This window comes from Papio anubis, chromosome 11 (assembly GCF_008728515.1).
Source record: "Papio anubis isolate 15944 chromosome 11, Panubis1.0, whole genome shotgun sequence".
NCBI lineage: Eukaryota > Metazoa > Chordata > Mammalia > Primates > Cercopithecidae > Papio > Papio anubis.
In genome coordinates this window covers 7,234,483-7,257,130 of record NC_044986.1, presented here as the reverse complement: position 1 = coordinate 7,257,130, position 22,648 = coordinate 7,234,483, and the positions used below count along the sequence as shown (strand labels likewise).

General features: G+C 43.7%; 1 protein-coding gene across 3 annotated transcripts in view; it reads right to left on the bottom strand.

The window, feature by feature from the left end:
- The window catches only part of ADAM12 (ADAM metallopeptidase domain 12), a 374,618-nt gene that overhangs the window by 67,290 nt on the left and 284,680 nt on the right, over nucleotides 1-22,648 (bottom strand). For all 3 annotated transcript variants that reach the window (XM_021944084.2, XM_031652575.1, XM_031652576.1), the window contains 2 exons: nucleotides 21,058-21,142; nucleotides 16,656-16,804 (listed from right to left, as the gene is read on the bottom strand). In XM_021944084.2, the coding sequence (XP_021799776.2) occupies nucleotides 16,656-16,804; nucleotides 21,058-21,142 (234 nt within the window). The remainder of the gene's footprint in view (nucleotides 1-16,655; nucleotides 16,805-21,057; nucleotides 21,143-22,648) is intronic.

Genomic DNA, 22,648 nt, shown 5'->3' with positions numbered 1-22,648 from the left:
AAACTATCCTAAAATTCATATGGAACCAACAAGGAGCCCAAATAACCAAAGCTATCTTAGGCAAAAAGAACAAAGCCAGAGGTATCATATTATCTGACTTTAAACTATATTATAAGGCTACAGTAACCAAAACAGCATGGTAGTGGTACAAAAACAGATACATAGACCAATGGAACAGAATAGAGACCCTAGAAATAAACCCAAACACCTATAACCATTGCATCTTTGACAAAAATGAACAAAAATAAACAATGGGGAAAGGACTCCCTATTCAATAATAAATGCTGCTGGGATAACTGGCTAACCATATGCAGAAAGTTGAAACTGAACCCCTACCTCTCACCATTTACAAAAATTAACTCAAGATGGATTAAAGGTTTAAAGGTGTTTTTCATAAGAACTCCAAACCCTTATTCCCCCACCTTTTTATATTTTTAAAGCAAACTTTTCCTTTTGTTTTTTTTTTAAGCAGGCAAAGGTCTGCTCCTCATCTCCCTTTTTCTGCTCTAAGATAGTCTCATTCGATCAAAACACAGAACTAAGTATGGAAAACTTACAGCAAACTCAATGACCTCCCCCATACAAAAAATTTAATAAACGAAAATTACTTCAAATCTTAAGAGATAAGGGAGATTTGCCAGTAGTGAATATTAGATTCCTCTAATGGTAACACTATCCTAATCCACACATATTAGAATACTTTCTACATCCTAAGTAGCCACTAGTTACCTAGTGCCTAGAGCAAAGCAGGTGCCAATGTCTAATGGCTCAAGGAGTCAAAGAGCAGTGAGTTGGTCTGCGTGAAAGATGTGCCAATGGACAACAAGCGAGGCAAGGAATCCACTCCCCAAGGTCTCAGGAATCATCGCCAGGATCTGTCAGTGCGATCGGTAATGAGATTGCTATTGCACACTTAGCCATGCCGGAGAGAGGATGCTGGCAAGATGCTCAGCAAGGCCAGGTGTATCACTGACTCCCCAGGTGCCGACTCTGCCTACACACTTCTGATGATGGCAGAATCCAACTTTGAGTGGCAAATTCACAACTCTCTCATTTATTCACTCACTTATGGAGCAACAGTTTTCAAGTGTCTATTACATTCAAAGCACTGAAGAGGATCCCAATTCCAATACGACTTGAACCTGGCCCCATACTCCCCTTGCCAAGCTCCTTTCTTAAGGAAGTGCCCACCCTCTCATCTCATTTCCTCTCCAGCCACTCTCCAAGGCCCACATAATTCCACTCCTCCAGAAATGCTCTTTGAAGTCCCAAACCCCCAGAAACATATCTTTTATGCCACATAAATGGAGTCTGAGTGGAACTACAGTCCAAGGCTATAAGTTCTCGTTCCCTTCCTGTGTCACCACATTCTGGCCACAACATTATAAATTCCCAAGACTAGTAACTGGGTTAAAATATATACTTTTTTGGCATAACTATTTATGGAGTACCTGCTTGAAGCTGTGTGATATGGTGGTGCTTTCTCATGGCAATATTTTTCTTCTTTTATACTTTTTTTTGAATTTAAAAGTTTGAAACAATCCAATGAAACAGTTATGATTATCTCCATTTGCAAATGAGGTAAAGGGATTTGAGAGTTCACAGTTAGGGGATGGCAGTACTAGATTTGACCAATTCTTATGATTCCATGTTCAGGTACTAAAAACCATTTTCTTTATTACCAATGCAAGTTCAGCACTGGATGACCAGCAGTGAATGCTGAAACACAGAAGGTGATTGACTAACCCTCAATGTACCGATTTAAACACAGGGGACAAATCCTGCTGTGATCCCACATATACCTGGACCAGTGGTTCTCAAAGTGTGCTCCCAGGACAAGCAGCACTAGGAACTTTCTAGAAAGGCACATTTTTAGGCCCCACTCAGACCTACTAAGTCAGAATAACTCAGGGTAGGGGCCTAGAAACCTGTAGTTTAATAAGCTCTGCAGACGATTTGCTAAATTGATATCAAATTTACACAACACAAAATTCATCCTTTAAGTCACTTCAAAGTATATAATCCAATGTTTTTTTTCCCCGCACATTCACAGTGTTGTGTAACCATCACTACTATCTAACTGCAGAACTTTCCCCCACCCCTCAAACAAACCCCACATCCATGAAGCCGTCACTCTTCATTCTCCCTTTCCCCCCGCAGCCCCTGCCAACCACGAATCTGCTTTCTGTCTCTACAGATTCGCCTGTTCTGTTCATTTCATGTAAGCGGAATCCTACACCATGTGGCCTTTTGTGTTTGGCTCCTTTCCCTTAGAATAGCGTTCTCAAGGTTCATCCACAAGGTAACATGCATCAGAACTTCATTCCTTTTTATGGCTGGATGATATTCCATTGTAAGTGAGACCACACCACAGTTTGCTATCTGCCCATCCGTTAATGGCCCAGGTGATTTTGATGCCCATTAGAGTCTGGAAACAACTTACCTAGATTTTAAATTCAAATGTTGTTGTACCTATTTGTGTCATAACAATAAAAAATGCAATCTAGACTCACCATGGGCCACCTGTCATATCCTAAAAAATAATTATGTTTTGCTTTCTTGTCCCACCTTCTAAGAAAAGCCCAATGTATAGCATTTTGAAAACCTGATCTGATTTTAGGCATGTGTTAAAAATCCCAAGAGTATCTGTCTTATAAACAAAATTTGTATCAGAAATGAATTTTCAGGTATCTGGAAGTGTTATGTTAAATTGACTAATCCTCATACTGCACAGTAATTAAGGTATAGGAAAGGTTCTAGTTGTGAACAGAGTGATGTTTCCCTTCCACTTGCTTCCACATCCAAAGTATGGTAATTGTGCCTCCTTTGTGCTTGTATTTTTCTTATTTAATAGCTTTATTCCCTGGAGCATCCATGGAAAGAACATTGACTTGGGTCAGGTAGTTGCTCATGACATCAAAGAACTCATACAGCCCCTCGTCTGTGGTTAAAAAGACAAGCCTCAGTTTCTTCCATAGCTTTTGGCAAGCTCATCACAACGTACCTTTTAACATTAGCCCAAATGTGCCAGGACAGCAGCTCATTGAAGTGACATATAGCAGAGAGACTGGTGCAAAGCAATAAAACCAGAGAATTACTCAGGAAAGAAGCCCTTTAGCACGATACTCTCCCTTGGCGTGAGAATGCGTTAAAATGGTCATACCTGGGGCCCAGGAAGAAAAGTGCTGCTTTCAGCTCAGAGGCAGAGAATTTATCTCCAAAGCCATGGCAGGGTGACTGTGGCCCCTGCTAGGATGTGACCTCTTTTGTTAGCCTTGCTTTCCTTTTTCTCTAATATTTAACTACCAGGGACACTTGGGGCAAGTTGACCATGTTGAATGCAAGGTTAAAAATAAAAAGAGGATGAAACAGACAGCTGAGTGATTTGGGGAAAAAACACCACTTTTAAAAAGAGGAATGCCACTTACAGCTCCCCGCCATAAAGGCAGACACAGCTTCATATTTTAGCCATCACAAAGCTGCCAAGTAAAACATGATTAGGGGTTACTTTTACTTTGAAAAATCTGCAGTCAGAAGGTTCTTTTCTTGTCGAAGCCTATTGTGCGTCTCACGGCTATATTCTTGGGGGTGAATCACACTAGGCCAATTTATCAACCTTGACAGTCGAAGTCGGGAGTTATCTGCCTTGCAAAAGCTCTCTGGGTATGATTCAGAGACAACTGCTTTTCTTGCTGGAAATTAGGCATCTAGAGAAAGCAGCTATAATCAGGCTGGATTCAGGGGGGGCTGCAGGTCACGGTCCCGCTGCTTCCTGTGACTCTGCGGCCTCATTAATAAACACGCACTGAGTCTAGGTTCCCCAGCGCCAAGCTCAGGGGCTGACATCTGTCTGAGTGCTGACGGCAGGAAAGGAGTGGAAGTGACCGAGGAAGAAGGATGGAACAGCCGGGCAGCGGCTGAGAGCAGCTTGGAGCTGATACAACTGTGTGACAGGAAAAGCCAAAGTTTCAGGGAACCGGGGACGGGAATACATCCAGATTTTTCAGTTTAAACTGATTGGGGGAAAAAACAAAACAAAACAAAAAAACCACCTCATATCGTCCACAGCTGATAAATGATTAGACGGTGAAGGGTGAACTGGTTTCGGAAAATATGTTGCCGACATTCTGCTTCCCACTGGTTTCTTTCTGCAGACCGAAATGGGAGTTGTTTTTTTCCTGACAGCAGAGCCACAAATTCAGCAGACCCAGGAGGCCCTTTACCTGGGCGTGTGGAGAGAAGTCAAGTCGGAAACCTATGTCTGGGCACCCCGTCTATCCGTACTTCATTGAGCCTCCGTTTTCACATCTCTAAAATAGGGATAACAACTACCTCATTGCACTGAAGTGGAGGATAAACGAGCTTCAAACAAAAAGAGGAAAGTCTGGTTAACTGCCAAGCACTGTGAAATGCTAGCTCCCAGTACTGACCGGCAAAAGAGGTGTCTGTCTTTCTCCCATTGAGAGTGGCCCTGACTGCGAATCCCCCCACGTATGACAGTGCTTAAGAATATTTCCCATACGGTGTAGAATGTATTACTTGTAGCCAAAATGTAGCACGCTTTACACTGTAAAACCACAAATACAAGTAAATTTGAGAGCAAAATGATTCAGGAGGCGAAGGGATGAGCAAACAGTTAAAGATCATTCCCTTCATTTAATACATAGATGGTGTCAAAGCAGCAAAAGAGCCTGTCCCGTTCTGGAAGGGCCAGTTTTTCTTTAGTTCGACAAGAGCATGTAGTTAGGAGCACAACTGAGCAACCCACAAACAAAACAAAAACGCCCTTTAGATGGCTGTTACCTGCTATGCGGCTCTGTTTGTTTTCAGTTCCTGAAAACTTCTTCTGGCCCTTTTCCTAAAGCTCATTTCACATGAGCTCACCCCACATCTTCTGTCCATTTTTTGGCCACAGCCAAGGCCAGGCACTGAGCTCAGAGTGAGACGTGGCCACAAATTATGGGATTCATTCTCCAGAGAAGAAAATCTAATGACTTTTTTTTTTTTGATATGGAGTTTCGCTCTGTAGCCCAAGTTGGAGTGCAGTGGCGCGATCTCGGCCCACTGTAACTTCCGCCTCCCAGGTTCAAGCGATTCTCCTGCCTCAGCTTCCTAAGTAGCTGGAATTACAGTTGCGCGGCTAATTTTTTCGTATTTTTAGTAGAGATGGGGTTAAACCATGTTGGCCAAGCTGGTCTCAAACTCCTGACCTCAGGTGATCCACCCACCTCAGCCTCCCAAAGTGCTGGGATTACAAGCATGAGCCACCACGCCGGCCACATCTTTTATCATTCATTCCATGACTAGCTTGCTGAGCTTTTCCAAAAACAACTTAGTAATTCTTAGTAGTTCACAGCCAGTTCTACTTATTCCTAGTCCCTTGAGGAGCATAAGCCCAACATGAATTCCCTCTTCTCTTCCCAGGTGAGAGCAAGTTCCTCTTACAGTATGAGGGGGCAGGGAACCGCAGCATGGGGAATGGACGTTGCTTGAACAAGCTGCAAACCAAAAATTCTAGGGCCATTTTCAGGAAAATCTTCAGGTCTTTCCCCATTTATGCCCAGGAATAAAAACTTTCAATCACCACACACAGAATTTATGTGCAATCAAGTAGCATGCCTGGTAGGCCAGGGCAGTGGCGTTTGTACTCACAGGTGACCGGCCTCATGTTCAGTGCCGTGGCAGGCCTGCCATGGATGCGAGGTCATCTCATTTTAGGGGCTTTTTACTCCATCCTGCCTGGAGCAGGGCTGGATAGGAGCCACCATTTGTTTAGTGAACCCCTGCTGGGGTCGAGGAGCCTGGCAGACATTCTCTCACTGACACCTCTGGGAGCCAATTATGACTCCTATTTTAGGGATGAGGAAACTGAGTGTAGGCAGCTTGGGTTCTTTGCCGGGACCCCGCAGTTCCTGCATGGAGACTGAAAACACAGATCTCTGACTGGAAGGCCTGTGCTCTTCCCACTCAACCACACCGTCTGGAGGGCTATCAGGAGGCCTCCAAGAGCAGCTTCCAGGAGCTTCCCCAGGGCAGGGCCTCTGGGCAGCCTCAGGCATGACCCAGCACAAATGGCTATGCCGGCAGCAGTAGTATCCATGGGCTGGGAGAGGCAGCTGCCCTGATATCTCGGGACTCCCTGGAGCCAGATGTAAACAGAAGGAACCCCAAGGGCCTACACTTCCTTCCAGGTGCACCTTAGAGCACTTCCCTAAAGGTCTTTGGCGTAACAGAAGACAAAGGCCAGGGCTTGGGATTTATCCAGCTCACCTGAGGTGATACCTGGGCCAGATTGTGCACACCTGAGGAGGGCTGCGAGCCCGTTCAGACCCTAATGATCTGCAGGCAGGGGAAATAGGTGCCCCGCCTCAAAAGCCTCGTGACTCCTCGTGGTGTGATGGGAGAAGGAACTGGGCCTGAGTCAGCCCACTCTGCCTGCCCAGCGGTGCACAGGGACACAGCACTGAGCACACAGGCTCAAACCATAGAACAGAACTGAGGTTGAAGCTAATGGGGCAATCCATCCTCACGTCCACTCCAGAAACAGAAAGTGACTGCCTTATAACTGGACGCTGACCCAGTGGGCCAACCAGATGGACCACAGAAAGCTAAGAAAACCACCAGGCCAGGAGCAAATGATCAGAAATATCCTTAGTAGGCCATTTCCATCGTTAATAGCAAACACGTGGGCCCCAGAACACAGCCATCTGCAGCACATTATAATTCATGGTCTTAACTTAAGAACTTTGACCTCTGCTCCTCCTCCCTGAAACCAATTAAAGTGCAAATAGAATATCCCAGAATTTTTAATAAAGACACCAGCTGAGCTCTGGTCAGTTGAGACATGTACAGGAAGCTTCTGGATGGTACCAGAAAGTGGACTTTTCACTTCTGAGCTATGATGGCTATTTCTTCCTGAACCAAGTCCTGAAAGGCCAAGAACCCAGGGCAGGGGACACAGTGTCTACATTAAAAGGACCTCAGCCCATCAGGGGCCATGTATCAGACGAGCTACTCAGCTTCACTGCAAGAAATGACTGCTGACTTTGTGTGGGGGTTGTTGGGGGGACCAGACTCTCGTAGACATGGACAGATGCAGTGTCTGAATAAGGGACAGTGGGCATGTCTGAAATGATGCCACCCTTTCTTCCTATCCCAGTAGACAGACCTGCACAGAATACGCTAGTTCTTTCTGCTGACTTAGCAAGTCTGTAACAGGGTAGAGGCTTCTAATCAAATATGATAGAAAAAGCAGCTGTGGTAGATATCTCCAAGCCTGCCACCAGGGTTGAAGTCTACATGTGCCCAGTTCTTGCCCCACTGAGCAACTGACACCAAAGTTACCACCAGGGTAATGTGGAACTCAAGAATGAGAAAGAGCTGTCCCTCTCAACCCTCCCCATCCCTATGCCTGAGAGCCAAAGGCTCACAGGTACCCAGTGAAAGGCCAAAGAATGGATCAGGAGCCTGAGGCTGCAGGCTGAGATCCAGAATGACCCTGACCACCTGTGGGCCCTCTGGCCTTCCTGAGCCTCAGTTTGCTCACCTGTAAAATGGAGATGATTGTATTTGTTCTTTATTTTCAGGGCTGTGACAATGAAAGGAGATGCAAAAGATCTTTGTAAACTGGAGAGTGGTGCTACAAAGTCTTATGCTCACAACTGCTTTTAGATTAGAAATTTTTGATCTCTCTCCTCCCACTGTAGCTAAATTAAGCAAAGGCTTTCAGGGGAAGTCCCTGCTGGAAAGACTCTACTGTTTGAAATTGTTCCCCTCACCCAGGTTTCCACGGATTATGTACAGAAAAGCAGTGGACTCCGCCTCCTATTTATCTGGGTTTTCTCTGCTCTATTTTGTTTTTATTTTCTTCTATTTATTGTGTGTATTATTGCAAACTATTGTAAATTCATTGTAGAATGATGTGGAATAAACAAAAAATGAAAATGCTGCTGCTGCAATTGCTAGATTTAGTACAAAAGACAGTGGCCTCAGTGCGTTCTCCCCAGAGATTTTGCCATTACACAGATGGGGAAGAGAAAACCTCACTCTGCACTTATCTAATTGTGCTGTACTCACCAACCCTCTCTCCATCCATCCACCCAGCCAATGTCTATCCACCTGTCCATTGTACCATCTATCTCTCCATTATCCATCCATTTCCACCTACCCATTATCCATTCATCCACCTATCCACCTACCTATCATTGATTTATGCATCTACCCATCCGTCCTTCTTTCCATCCATCCTTCTGTCCATCCGTCTGTCCATCCATCCATCCATCATTCCACCCACCCATTATCCATTCATTTACTGACCCAATTACCTATCATCTATTTATCTATCCTTCCTTCCTTCCTTCCTCTCAACCATCCATCTATCATCCACCCACCCACCCACCCACTCATGGATCCTTTCAGTCAAGAAGTATTTATTGAGTTCTACTATGTGTCAGGCACTGTTCTAGGTGCTGGGAGTTCAGCAATAAACAAAACACAAATTCCTGACCTTGTGGAGCTGAAAATGAGTCCTTTTGGATATTGTCTGTTGTAGAGAAGTCCAGAAATTACCCTTTACCCCACACTGTGGCCTCTGTGCCTGGGAAGAGGAGGAAGCCATGGGGATAAGTGTGTGGGAGGGGGATTGCAGGATTGGCAGGATTTCAGCTGAAATGTTTTCACACATGCTCTACAACAAATAAAATGCTGGGTTAACGAGCCAGTGACAGGAAAGCATTCTCTGCTGTTGGAACATAAATTGAAGGAGGTTTGCAGAATTAAATGGCTTAAAAATGGGGCTACCTCCCACCTCCCAGAGGTTGCACAGGGACATTGCTCTGTACTGAGGCAGCTTTAGTTCTCACATAAAGCCCACATGTGTTCACGGCCACTTCCATGTGTCAAACACACTGGGAGGCCGCTTGACTTTATGTCCTGGGGCTTCTACTTAGGTCGGTCTGGAAAAATGCAAGCAGTTCATTTAATATCCTGAGCTCCAGTAATATGGGCATAGTTGGCCAGGTGCGGTGGCTCACGCTTGTAATCCCAGCACTTTGGGAGGCTGAGGCAGGTGGATCACTTGAGGCCAGGAGTTTGAGACCAGCCTGGCCAACATGGTAAAACCCCATCTCCACTAAAAATACAAATAATCAGCCAGGTGTGGTGGTGCATGCCTGTAATCCCAGTTACTTGGGAGGCTGAGGAACAAGAGTCATTTGAACCTGGGAGGCAGAGGTTGCAGTGAGCCGAGATGGCCCCAGTGCACTCCAGCCAGGGTGAGACTCTGTCTCAAAAAAAAAAAAAACACACACACACACATTTTATATATATATAGATATATAAAATAAAATAGGTATAGTCATGCCCATCTCACTAAGTTCATCCATGGGCCAGGTGCATGGCTCACGCCTGTATCCCAGCACTTTGGGAGGCCGAGGCTCACAGATCACTTGAGGTCAGGAGTTCCAGACCAGCCTGGCCAACGTGGTGAAACCCTGTCTCTACTAAAATACAAAAATTAGCTGGGTGTGGTAGCGTTAACCTGTAGTCCCAGCTACTCGGGAGGCTGAGGCAGGAGAATTGCTTGAACTGGGGAGGCGGAGGTTGCAGTGAGCCAAGATCGTGCCACTGTATTCCAGCCTAGGTGACAGAAAGAGACTCAGTCTTAAAACAATAAAATTAAGTTTAAAAAGTTCATCGATGAAAGAGGACACCAAGAATGCAATCCTCCAGGGTCAACGTCAGTTTGTCCCTCAGTTTGTCTGCGTTCATTCCCCTAAATTGGATATTCAAGGATCAGTGGCCACGCAGAATCAACCTCCCAAGCTTGACCTCTATTTTGTGTACAGCTTAATGGGGAGGACGATTCTACCTTGGGCTGCAGCTTTTCATATTCTAACGGCATTAATTGCAGACAAATTCCTTCATTTTCCAGTGAGCAATATCTAATTACATGGAGAAGAAACAAGAACAGGGTCTATATTGTTGCGTCCTTCTTGAACTGTTTTCAAGAATCCCTCCTGCCAGTTCATTTTTCCCGGTGATAATGTCGGGGTACAGCTGGCTCCATTACTCCGGCCGAGTAATTCAATTGATTCTACCGAGTAGTGTTTTCATCTTACCAGAGTTCCTCATTCTGTAGCTGTTCCTCTTTTTCTCTCTCTCTCTGGATAAAGATTTCCATTTTTTCACCTAACACTTTGAGGAAGGAAATGAAGATTTTCTTAAACTTTTCATCGAGAAAAAAATTATCACTCTCAAATGAAGAGTTGAGATGGGAAAATAATTCCATCTTGGGAAAATTCCAGCATGACAAATGTATTTCATAATCTCCAACAGCACGCAAAGTTCGAGGGAGAATTCTAATGATATGTATTGTACACTGATTTTCAGGAAAGCAAGTTCTACAAAGAGTGTGGACTTTCCCGCTACATTGGATTTCTATCAATTCCAACCACTTCCAAAGCCCTTGGAGGATTTTTTTTTTCACCGAAAACTGCAGTTCATTTTACCCTCTTAAAACACCTTTTCAGGCAGAAATCTCTTCCAAGAGAAATCCAGTTTCCCCACAGTATGAGGTAGGAATTTTCAGGGAGTGGTCTGCCCAGCCTGCATTTAATTCTTCTGAGATCGGTTTAGACTGGACTCTATTCCAGAATATCTTCTCTGCCCGTTGCCTCTTCCAACCTTTGCTCCCTCTTTGCAATAAATTATTGGTCGCTTTTTAAAAGATGTGAAATGGTATTATGATTATAGATTTTTCTCTTTGTCTTTTAGAGGCCCACACTGAACTAACTTCTAGAAGATGCTTGATACCCAGGATTGTGTAAGCAGGTCTGATGAGGTGCCCTGTAGCGAGGTCCCTGAAGTCAAGGATCCTGCTCGTGTTTCTGTGCCCCCTCCGAATCTGCTCCCCAGGATCTGGCTTATAGAGGGTGCACAGTAAATACTAGTTGAGTAAATGAGTGGCTTTGCTCTGACTGGTGGCCAGCTGCTTGTCTGTTGACCTCATTTCCTGTAGCGAGCTTGTCCTGAGTCAGGGGCTGCTGTCTTCTCTGCTGTCTTTAGAGAAGGCTGAGGCCGGGCACGGTCGCTCACACCTGTATTCCTAGCACTATGGGAGGCCGAGGCAGGCGGATCACTTGAGGTCAGGAGTTCAAGAGCAGCCTGGCCAACATGATGAAACCCCATCTCTATTAAAAATACAAACAAAAAAAAATTAGCTGGGCATGGTGGTGTGTGCCTGTAATCCCAGCTACTCGGGAGGCTGAGGTGGGAGGATTGCTTGAACCTGGGAGGCAGAGGTTGCAGTAAGCTGAGACTGTGTCACTGCACACTCCAGCCTGGGTGACAGGGAAAGACTCCATCTCAAAAAAAAAAAAAAAAAGAAAAGAAATAAAAGAGAAAACTGACCTGGGTAGAGGCCACCTAGACCTGGGGCCACATCTGTTTGTGTTCCATGTCCAGGCAGGTGTGCCACGAATGTGTCCTGAATGGAATTAAACAGAATCGAATGGGCCAATTATACATGCTTGTGGGGAAGTAGGATGGCAACGCATTCTCCTTCAATGTGGTTATTTGATTTGGGTGTAGACTGCAGAAGGTCTGACCTCAGCTTAATGTGAATGATTTGCACCCCAGGAGAGCAGGGGGTAACCCTCACTTGCTTATGTTCTCATCCTACATTATCCTAAATGCACCACACAAACACGCTGCTCCCCTCCCCCCACTCCTAGCTGGCAGCTGGGGACACGCTCGTCAGTTGAAGCCATTTACCAGTATAGACCTAGCAAAACCCAGACAGGCCCAAACTCCTGATTTCAGCATCCGCGTGGCAACTGTGGCAACAATTCTTTTCAGATACACACAGAGAAAATGTGAATGTGCTCTTTGGTGGCTCTCTGACATAGAATCCTTAAAGGATGCTCACTATAGGAAAAGGAAAAAGAAATCTCAAACCAAAAGAAAGATTTTACATCAAGTGTACAGGGCTGGAGAGGGGAGTGTGGAGCGTGGCGTGATGAGGACCTAGTGTGCTAGTGAAGGACCCTTCCTTTTCATTGTTTCCAAATGCCTATGGATTACACCGAAATTAAACTAGAATTCATATACTAGTATTACTTTGTTCTTCTACAGGAAGCCTCCCTCTTCTTTGTACAGACAGAAAACCCCTTAACTTGGCAAACTACAATATCTCAGAGGCTGCATGGTCTCCTTAAAAATGAAGAAACTTTAAATCAGATCATATTCCTGTCTTGCCTGAAAAGCTTCAATGATGTCCTGCTGCTCTGCAGATAAGAATCCACGTTCCTGCTCTGGCCAACTGGGCTTTGCTGGCTCTGGTTCCTCCATTTCTACCCAGCATCACTTCCCTCCAGCCCCCCACAGCCCCAAGGCTCCTGGCAGCCAGGTGTCCCCACAGTGCCCACGGGCCCATGGTCCCCTGCACCTGAACTCCCTTCCTTCCATGCTTTGCAGGCTCTCCATCCCTGTCTTCCTTTTGGCCTCCCCCAAACCCCCACTTAAAGTGGGCTCCCCCAGCCCATGTTTCCTCTCTTTGTCCTCTTCCTTTGCTTTCTTCACAGTACTCCTTTCAACCTGCAATTTATTACTTTTATTTTTTTATTTTTAAAATAGAGACAGGGTCTTGCTATGTTGCCCATGCTGGTCTTGAACTCCTGGCCTCAAGCAATCCTCCTGCCTCGGCCTCCCGAAGTGCTGAGATTACAGGTGTGAACCACTGTACCTGGCCCAAACTGCAAGTTTTAAATTTTCTATTTTTCAACTGTTTTCACCACTAGAACACCAGTTACATGAGGGCAAGAAACATGCTTGTCCTGTTCACAGCTGTGTCCCTAACACCTGTCAGTGTGGAACAGTGGCAAGTACTCAGTGAATATGACTTGCAGATTCACCTGCCCCACCTGAGAAGATGGCCCTATTCCTCCAACTCTTATTTAACAGAAAACTTTCTGCAAAAGAAAAAAAAAAGAATCTGTAAGAGTAATTTTTTTAATGTTAATATTGCCTTTTTTCCTACTCTAGGAAGTGACATTTACTATTATGGTAAATATTCTTTACTGTGAGTGTTCAAATCATTCACAATTTTCTTACTCCTATAAATGCAGCATACGTAACCCTCACCTCCCTAAGACCAAGGACTCCAAGCTCATTAATGGATAAACTCAACTGAGTTAAACTCCCACATGAATCCCCAGATACTGCTTTTGCCAAAGAGTCACTTCCAAGACAGGTCTTAAATGTTCAGAGACATAAAACACACACTCTCACACACACTTAAAGCCTTGCAATAATTAATGATACAATCCATAAGGAACCCCCTCCAACCATCCCTGCAATGTGCAACTGGAGTCACGTAAGACTCAAGTTGAAATAGGACTCTATCCTCGTATTTACAGGCCTCAAGTCCCATTTGTCAGTGATAGCAGTTGGTTAATGTTGTCAGAGTTAGGATTTTGGAATGTTTTGATAAAGAATAAACAAGGTATATGAGGGGATATACTTTTCGCCTTTAAGCCATCTACAATACTTGGTTCTTTTTGATTCTGAGATGTTAATATCATTAAAGCAGTTACTGATTCGTCTCTGAATCACCTTTGGAGCTGAGACTGAATTTAACTGACATCCCCAAGCCTCCATCAGTGGTGGGAGGAGGAAGACAGAGGCAGGCTGGTGTTTGGATGTGGGCCAGTTTAAAATGAGCCATCACACAGAAACTGTGGACATGCTGCTGAGTGACTGCTAAGGGCACTGGGAGTCTTTCCAGCAATGATGAGTAGGAATTCTGAAAAAAGCCTTTAACTTTTTGATAATTCCAACATCCCTGTAAGCTAAGTAATAATATACCACCTTTGTGGAATGATTTACAATTTACAGACATGTGATCTCATTGAGTCCATTCTCCCACTCTCTCGGAGACACTATGAAGTAAGAGAACCACCACTTTGAGATAATACCGGAGCAGCCGGGAAATCTCCACCACGGGTGATGGATGACTGAGGATTGACTGGGCCGCTCGACCTCCCCCTCACTGTGGGCTTTTGTGATTAATTCACCTACTTGCTTAGGAAGTTGCTTTCCATCTGAGAAAATTAAAAACACCAATCTCTGGACAGGAATGTGGGATCATAAATGAGAAGCAAATAGAAAAGATTTACACAAAAGCACAAGCTCAGCAAAAGAGAAAACTCAGAAATTGCTAATATGGTATAAATCAAATAACGGCTATTAGCAAACCCCTGGTAAGGGGGAAAAAAAGGCTTTTAAATGATTTGCTGAGCTCTTAACAATACCATTTCTACCTATAGTGTTCGAATATCTCCGGGGCAATCTGACTTGCATTCTTCAGCACTCCATGAAGACTTCCCAATCGGAAAGGATTTAGATAAAACCATATAGAGTGCCAGAAAATATACCTCGCTATTGTGCCTTCAGAATTACATAATTTTTAGAGCTGTAGAGTCTTCCTCATCTATGCATTCCTCCTCACAAGCACAGGGGTCAAAAATATTTGTTTAATATGTGAACAAGTGGGTGGAGAGACAGATGGAAAGAAAGGAGGAAGGAAGGGTGGATGGGTGGATGGGTGGATGGATGGATGGTTGGATGGATGAAGACCAACTCACTCATCTTACTGATGAGGAATGTAAGAGCCAGGGGGTTACTAATCTGCCTACATTATTTTTTTAAATGGTGTGAGAATTGGGACAACCAGATCTCTTCAAGTCCAGTGTTCTTGATCTAGATTTTCCTGTCTTCCATTGGTTTATCAACAATTAAAAAACATTAACAGTATTAACAATATGATCTTCTTAGTCATGGGAAACCATTTCTGGAGGCCCATAGGCTAATGTATTTGTGCCCATTTGATGATCGGGAAATTAGACACAGAGTGCATTTTCTATGGCTATGAGTTCATCAAGAGCGAGAAAACACGAAGGCCACTCAATTGCATGTCAGTCTCCTGCCAAACTCACTCTCTGAAAGTCACCCAGTGTGTGGCCCAGCATCGTGATCAGGGCTTGTGAATGGTTGGAAACAGAAGGCATCTACAGGTCCTTGGCCCAACCTTATATACCCTAAAAAGGAAATCCTTGCCCCAAATGTCCAGCAAACAATTATTGTGCCTCTGCTCAGACACCTTTAGTGACTTAGGAACCTATTACTTTTTAGGGTGGCCTCCCTTTTGAAGAGACACATTTGTTAGTATCTTGAGTTTTGCAATATTTCAGTTCCTATTGGTTGGTACTTTCACTTTGTGTACAGATCCTTGGTTTCTGTCATTACACACTCACAGAGCCACTTCCTCCACAAAGACTTGGTGACTCCCTTGAATTATGCTTAAGAGGGAACCACAAGCAGAAAGATGCCCCTGAAGGCTCTGTGCAAATGGGGGCGATGAGCATGAAGAATCAGTCACTTGCTGTGAGAAGATGCCTCCTGATGGCTCGCATGAAATGACAATACCCGGATGAGCTGTGTGGTTCTATCCAGTGCTTGTTTCAAGGGCAACTCAATGCCCTACAAACGATTTCCCAGGGGGCCCACAAGGCTATTGCTTGAAAAAGCACAGACACATTCTTTAAAAATTCCTCCCTCTACTGGGTCTTGTAAACTGCATTAGCAGGTATCCCCTCACACCATGCTTGTCCCCTGGCCAGCAAGTCTTCACAGAGATGAGTCATAGGGCTGCTCACAGCACTTATCTCTCATCCCAGTGTCTCCTTTCAGGAAACCCAGAGAGCAAGCTTGGGTTGGAACGTTCCATGAAAGTCAGTGTTTATAAGGTTTCAAGGTATAAGAAAGAAGATAGTATTGTATCCAGCACATGCTTCCCCTTACTAATGAGAATCTTCTTAAATTAGCACAGAGTTCTAGCTTGGGATAGGCTCTTTAGAGATATAAGAACACATCTGAATCTCTAATCAATCTAATCATCTAATCTCTAATCCAAGGTGCATCTGTTTCCACTTCATTTGATCACTCCAAATAACAGAACCGTCTCGCTCTTTTCTGGTTGAGCCAAGTCTGGAGAGTCAGGAAAGCATTAAATAAGGAAGAGCATCATAATTTACCAAAGCAGATAAATGATTTCATTTACACCTCTAAGATCTGGTAAGGTGATATGATGTCAGAGGCAGAGACACCACAAACCCCCAAGCTACTGACTTCAGAGACACCCTAGGGCCAACCCCGGGGAAAGAAACACCTTCTACCCAGCACCCTCTAAAGACATGCGGCCCATCTCAACTCTGCCCAGTGAGTTTACATGTGGCCCATCTCCACTCTGCCCAGGCTTTCAGATGGCTGGCTCCTGGGACTGCCTGGCAGCTGGAGCCGTAGGCTCAAATAAAAAACACTTGCTGGGACAGGAAGATAATTAGCGATTTCTAAACACAGACAGCATCCATCCCCACCATTCCTCAAGGAAGAGGTCAGCCCTCGCACCATGTAGCATTGCCATCTGGCTGCCCGTGGCTCTCTGGAGTAGCACAGGCCACTCTTGCTACTTGGGAAGGAATTACTTTTTGGAAGCTTCCCTGGGTGCTCTGACCAGAAAACCAGGGACTCATCTGGTTCCCAAGACACACTTCAAGCTATGCACACTCTCAAAGCAGATGCAAGCGATGGGTACTTGCCCGGTGGAAGGGTTCATGATGCAGCCTCCTTTCTCAGCCGCCATTTGACAGCTACAGCCCCTCTCCAGTGTATCATGATTCATCCCGAAATTGTGGCCCAGCTCATGTGCAAGGGTCACGGCTGCACCAAGGGGGCTGTCTGAATGGTCCTCAAAGAAAACACAAAAGCACAGGTGTATAATTCATGTCTCCTTGGCCTTATTTCCCAGGCCTCCCTCCCCACAGAAATATACCTTTCATTAACATTTGACTTAGTGTAATTCCTTATAAGGGACCAAGGTAAAATGCTATCATTTAGTTTAAACTTAAAAAAGATATAATTTGACATTTCAATTAAGCCAGTTTGGGGTCCTTTCTGCTGAGGAATGTCTGTATGCCACACGTATACATGTGTGATTCTTCATGTTTTTATATGACATCTTCAAGGCAGGGTCTCCATTCTGCTTCCTACAATTGCCCCATAAAACTCTTCCATTGAATGAAGCAAACAGTCATCCTGCACCACAGGAAAAGCTCATTCCTTCACGGACAACAGAAGTATCATTTTACCCTTGATTGAGATGATGCTGATATAAAGGTGACAGGTGCAAGCACGCTTTGTGACATTTTAAATGAGCTCTAAGAGCTTGTCATTGAGCCTGCCTCTCCCTGTGTGCTTAGTCGGGAAGGATAGTTGGAAAATTTCACAATATTTCATAATAAATCTGAACACACTGAGTCATCTGTTTGAAGAGCCATTCATTTAAGATTATAATCCAGTTATATCTTATTCTTGCTGGCCCTTTGTGTTGCTAGGCAGACTTTGGAAATGGGAGATGTCTCGATTCTCTGACTCTTGTGACTGGCGGTTCATTAACCTTTTGCTTGGATGTGGAAGGTGGTTTCTCCATTCAGCAAGCACTACTTGGCCACCCCTAACTTAGTGGAGTGCCTGGATGACTTGGCTCAAACAGATACTAGAAATTAACTAAAAAACATAGTTACTTAACTTTTACAAACTGAAATTAATTAGTGTATATGATCTACAGAAACAGTGCCTATATACAACATTTCTGAAAAGGCCTGTATACCACAGAATAAGGAAAGTACCTTGTTTGAATCTTGCTTTGTGCTACTTAGGAAAGAGGTAAGATGTTTTCCAAGAAACAGTGCTGCTATGGTTTGAATGTTTGTTCCCTCCAAAACGCATGCTGAAGCTTAATCCCAGTATGACAGTATTGGATGTGGGGCCTTTAAAAAGTGATTGAGTCAGGCCAGGCCCAGTGGCTCACGCCTGTAATCCCAGCACTTTGGGAGGCCGAGGCGGGGGGATCACGAGGTCAGGAGATCAAGACCATCCTGGCTAACACGGTGAAACCCCGTCTCTACTAAAAATACAAAAAATTAGCCAGGCGTGGTGGTGGGCGCCTGTAGACCCAGCTACTCGGAAAGCTGAGGCAAGAGAATGGCGTGAACCCGGGAGGTGGAGCTTGCAGTGAGCTGAGATCGTGCCACTGCACTCCAGCCTGGGCAACAGAGTGAGACTCTGTCTCAAAAAAAAAAAAAAAAAAAAAAAAAAAAGGGTTTGGGTCATGAGGACTCTGCCCTCATAATGTATTAATCCATCCATGGATTAATGGACTAATGGGTTAATGCATTCATGGGTTATCATGAGAGTGGGACCAGTGGCTTCATAACAAGAAAAGGAACCTGAGCTAGTTTGTTCAGCTCCCTTGCCATGTGATGCCCCGCACTGCCTTGGGACTCTTCAGAGAGTCCTCACCCACAAGAAGCCCTATCAGGTGTGCCCCTCTACCTTGAACTTCTCGGCCTCTGTAACTGTAAGAAATAAATTCCCTTTCTTTATAAATTACCCAGTTTCAAGTATTCTGTTAGAATCAACAGAAAATGGGCTAAAACAAATGATGCTGAATTTCAGAGAGCACACCGATACAGACAGTCTGTGTGAGGCTCCTGGATAAAAGTGTGCTCATGCAAGATCTTACAGGTGTGTTGACAGTGTTTACAACAAGCCTTCGGTCTAAGAAAACAATGGCATGTCAAGGAACCAAGATGAAATTCCTAAATTACTTTGTTTAGATTTTAGAGTTTCCTGTTGTAGGAATCTTTACAAATATGTTTCAGGAAATCGGTTCTCAAAAATAACACAAAAGTGAAGAGAATGTAGTCAGTCTAAGAACATGGGGGCTGAAGTTAGCACGCTCTGGCACAAAATTCAAGAAATTTATCATTAAAAAATATTCTTCTGATTCTTTTATGTCATTGAATATCTTGGTTTTTAGTTGCCAGATTGTTTTACATTCTTTCACGCATCAATGATTATAAACAGAATGTCTCTTAAGAGACCTTGATAAACAGTTTACATTTGTAGTAAGAAAAAAAAATCTTTTTATTCATGCTATTAATACTATTTCCAAACCAAGGCTGTTTTAGGCCAGTTAGCTATAAAGGAATGACTTTCAGTTACTGAAATTAATGATTTGCTATATTTTGAAAAATACAGAAATGGCACTACAATCCTATTTTCAATTTTATGAGGATCTCTGCTTCCTTGCTACATTGCTTCCTTCCTCTTAGATTTGTGAGTCCTCGAATGAAGCATAGTCACACGGGATGCCCGTGAATGTAACTTTAGAGACACAGGAAAAGAAAGTGAGTCTAGAAGTGTTAGGTCCGGTCAAGATGTTGATCTTGCTGATTTCATGACTTTTGTAGAAATCAAAGGTGCTGAGGCATTTTTATCCTATTTGATGTTTCTGTTATATGTGGTACGTGTAAGCAGTGTGTCTAAGGATGATGCTAGCTGCTGTCAAATTGCTAAAACATATTTCCTGATAATTAACTTTGATCTTCACTTGATTCTTATTGCATTACACAAAATTTCCTTATATTTCCCACATTCATTTTCATATATCTTTTAAAAAATAGGCTTCCCTGTATCCTTCTAAAGAAGGAATTTTGATCAAATGCTTGTATGGAAATAGAATAAGGGACATGCCCTGAAGAAAGCCACTTACTATGGTGACATGGGTTATAGGCCCATTTCAGCACTGCACAGCAGCAGAACTTACCATGCTTATGAAGAACTGAGTTTCAGCTCTAAAAAAAATATGATGCCAACTTTAAGTGGCAAAGTCAGTAGCAACGGACCATGGAACCATGAAACAGAAAATTATTGCCTCTTAAAAATGTGCAGTCTGCTCTGTAAAAATAGAGTTGGGATCTGACTTGAAATGAACCTGGCATCAACAAAAGCCAAACGCGCCAAGGACTGCCATGGTGGAGATCACATGCAGGGCCTCCAGGTCCACAGAAAACAAGGGAGTCACCGCTCAAGCCAGAAACCAGTAAGTGGGGGCAATCCCTCCACGCAGCTTTGACCCTTAGTGCAGGCTTACATGAATGACCACTCTCTGAGCCCAGAGAGGAGGGAAATGTTGGTTCCGTATATTCATGAAGATCTGGTTAGGCAGTATGTGGACAGAAAGTAATCATCAGCAGAACATAACTCCTTCCACCATGTAATACAACCGAACATTCACACATGTTCTGTTCAAAAAACATGGAGGAACTCACAGTTTCTTGGGAGGGCAGGGTTCTGTTTGTTTAATGGAGATGGAGGAATGGTCTCTGAGGATACTCCCTGTCTGAGGTCTGGTGCGGAGGAGACACTAAATTTTCAGAGTGGGGACAACATAGGGTGAAAACCTCTCCTTTAATTATGTGATGAAATGGAGCACACGCCCCCTGCTGGGCAAGCCTGTCAAAGCTACCTCCCTCCTACATTCATAACGAGTCCCAAATAGTCTTCCCATTGTATTTTCTTCCCCAAACATATATAGCTTATACATGACAAAATGATCCTTGTAAAGCAATAAACCTGGGTTTCTGACTTCCAAGAATAAGGTTAAAGACAAAGTGTATACTGGCCAGAAGGTATGTAAAGCATTTGCAGTGGTAAAGAGCTAAAAACCTCAGACTTTGGGCCATTGGGCTTGGAGACAGAACCATCAGAAAAAAATTCAAATGGGAATGTCTGGTGAGACCACAGGGCGTCCCAACAGCTGCATGATGAGGGCAACCCCAATGCCCTGGCTCACCCCAGTGCTGGGAGGAATTCCTGGTTTGGAAAGTCCCGGTTGAAAATGTTTCTCCATAAAAGAGGTAGGCTTGCCTCTGCTGAGATATTCTACACGCCCACCTTTCCTGTGTGCAATTTGCTTTTAAACAGTTCCTAAAATACTGCGGGATATATAAAATTATAAATACAGCTAGAGTAAAACCAGAGTTAAACCTAAAAAGCGTTAAAGGAAAGGATCTATCTTCACAAAGTCTGATAAAAGTAGTGACTTCCTGGGGAATCATTAACAAGGGGAACCAGCTCCCGATGCCCTTGGCTTACCATGACAATTCCCCCAGACTGTTCCGCCGTGCACATGCTCATGATTGGGGCCATGCCGATGATGGTCCCTTGGAAATAAACCCCACTAGGAAATAAAAGAGAGGACTTTCTTTAATCAAATTAGAATGGGGGCATTCTCTAATATTTAAAAATTCTGTTGGATATTCCTGCAATAAAATATGCAAAAATAAAAACAGCTGTATGAGGGAATATTCACATGTGATTTTATCTTTTTTCCCTGAAAATTTTATTTCTGCAGTTGCATCATGTTTCCATCATCTTTTAGAGTTTTGTTTTCAAGACTCAGACGACAACCAGTTATTACTTTTGTACTTATGAGTTGTAATCTGCCTATTTCCTAATGGACTGTAGGAAGCTGCTCCATTTAAACAATGTCTGCTGATGGAAAGGCTGAAAATAGTCACAGAGAATCACTGTTAACTAAAAGAAATGCATTAGATGGTTTACTAGATTTTCCCTGTAGCTTAACTGCTTTCCTGGATAACTTACTACAGTTCCGCCAGACACCAAAACTCCTTCAAAATGTCCTGCTGAGATAGCTTGCAAAATTGAAATTGGCAGAAAAATTATCAACCCTGGAGCCAGTGTAGAACAAGTGAGCACCCGCAAAACCTTGGCACCTAGGCAGGAAGCTTCTGGAAGGGGACTTCATGGCTTCAATGCAGTTGTCCTTCTATCTGGAATCTTAACCTGATTATGACTCTAATGACACCAAGGGCCTGTTGAACACAAGTGCTGTTAATTCCAACCTCATGCGTGAAAAAGAAAATGTTGTATTTGTTGAATTTCCTTTAAAGGAGTCAAATGACTTACCAATACTCTTGGCCATGTATGTATACAGATATATTGTTTGAAAAGTTAGATATTTTAGTTATGGTCAATTGAACAGAAAGTGGTAAGTATATATAGAACCTTCTCCCTCCCTCCCTTCCTTTCTTCCTCCCTCCCTCCCTGCCTCTCTATCCACCTATCCTACTATACTTATATTTACAGTAGTAGAAATTTCCGCCTTTATTTACATCTATATAGACTGCATGAACAGATACAATTATACACGTATGTAAATAATAAGGTTACATAAAATAATAATTTATTTCCAGATGTTCAAGTTGGACAGACTCCATTTGGGAAAAATATCAAAACACTCTGACTCGAAATACACAAAATGTACTTTTAGTAGTTCAAGACTAATCAATGCATAAAATGTGAGGCAACCACAAATATCCAAGGGTGGGGGCAGGGGGGAACCCTGTGAAAACGGCCAAAGTAAATTATCAAGGAATGCCAACAGCCTCAGTTCAGACGTAGGCATTTTCTAAAGTGACAATGGGGTAGGACTGGTTTTTTAACTTTCCACAAATGTTCAATAGCTACCTTGGGTTTGTCAAGGGAAAGAGTCTCTGTCCCAGAAGGTGTCCTTTTCTCTGCTATAAGCCACATGACGACAAAAGAATAGTGGCACAAAGTATTTAAAGATTTAAATAAAAATTTATCGCTTCTCTGGAAACCATCATTCTGAGCAAACTATCGCAAGGACAGAAAACCAAAAACCGCATGTTCTCACTCATAG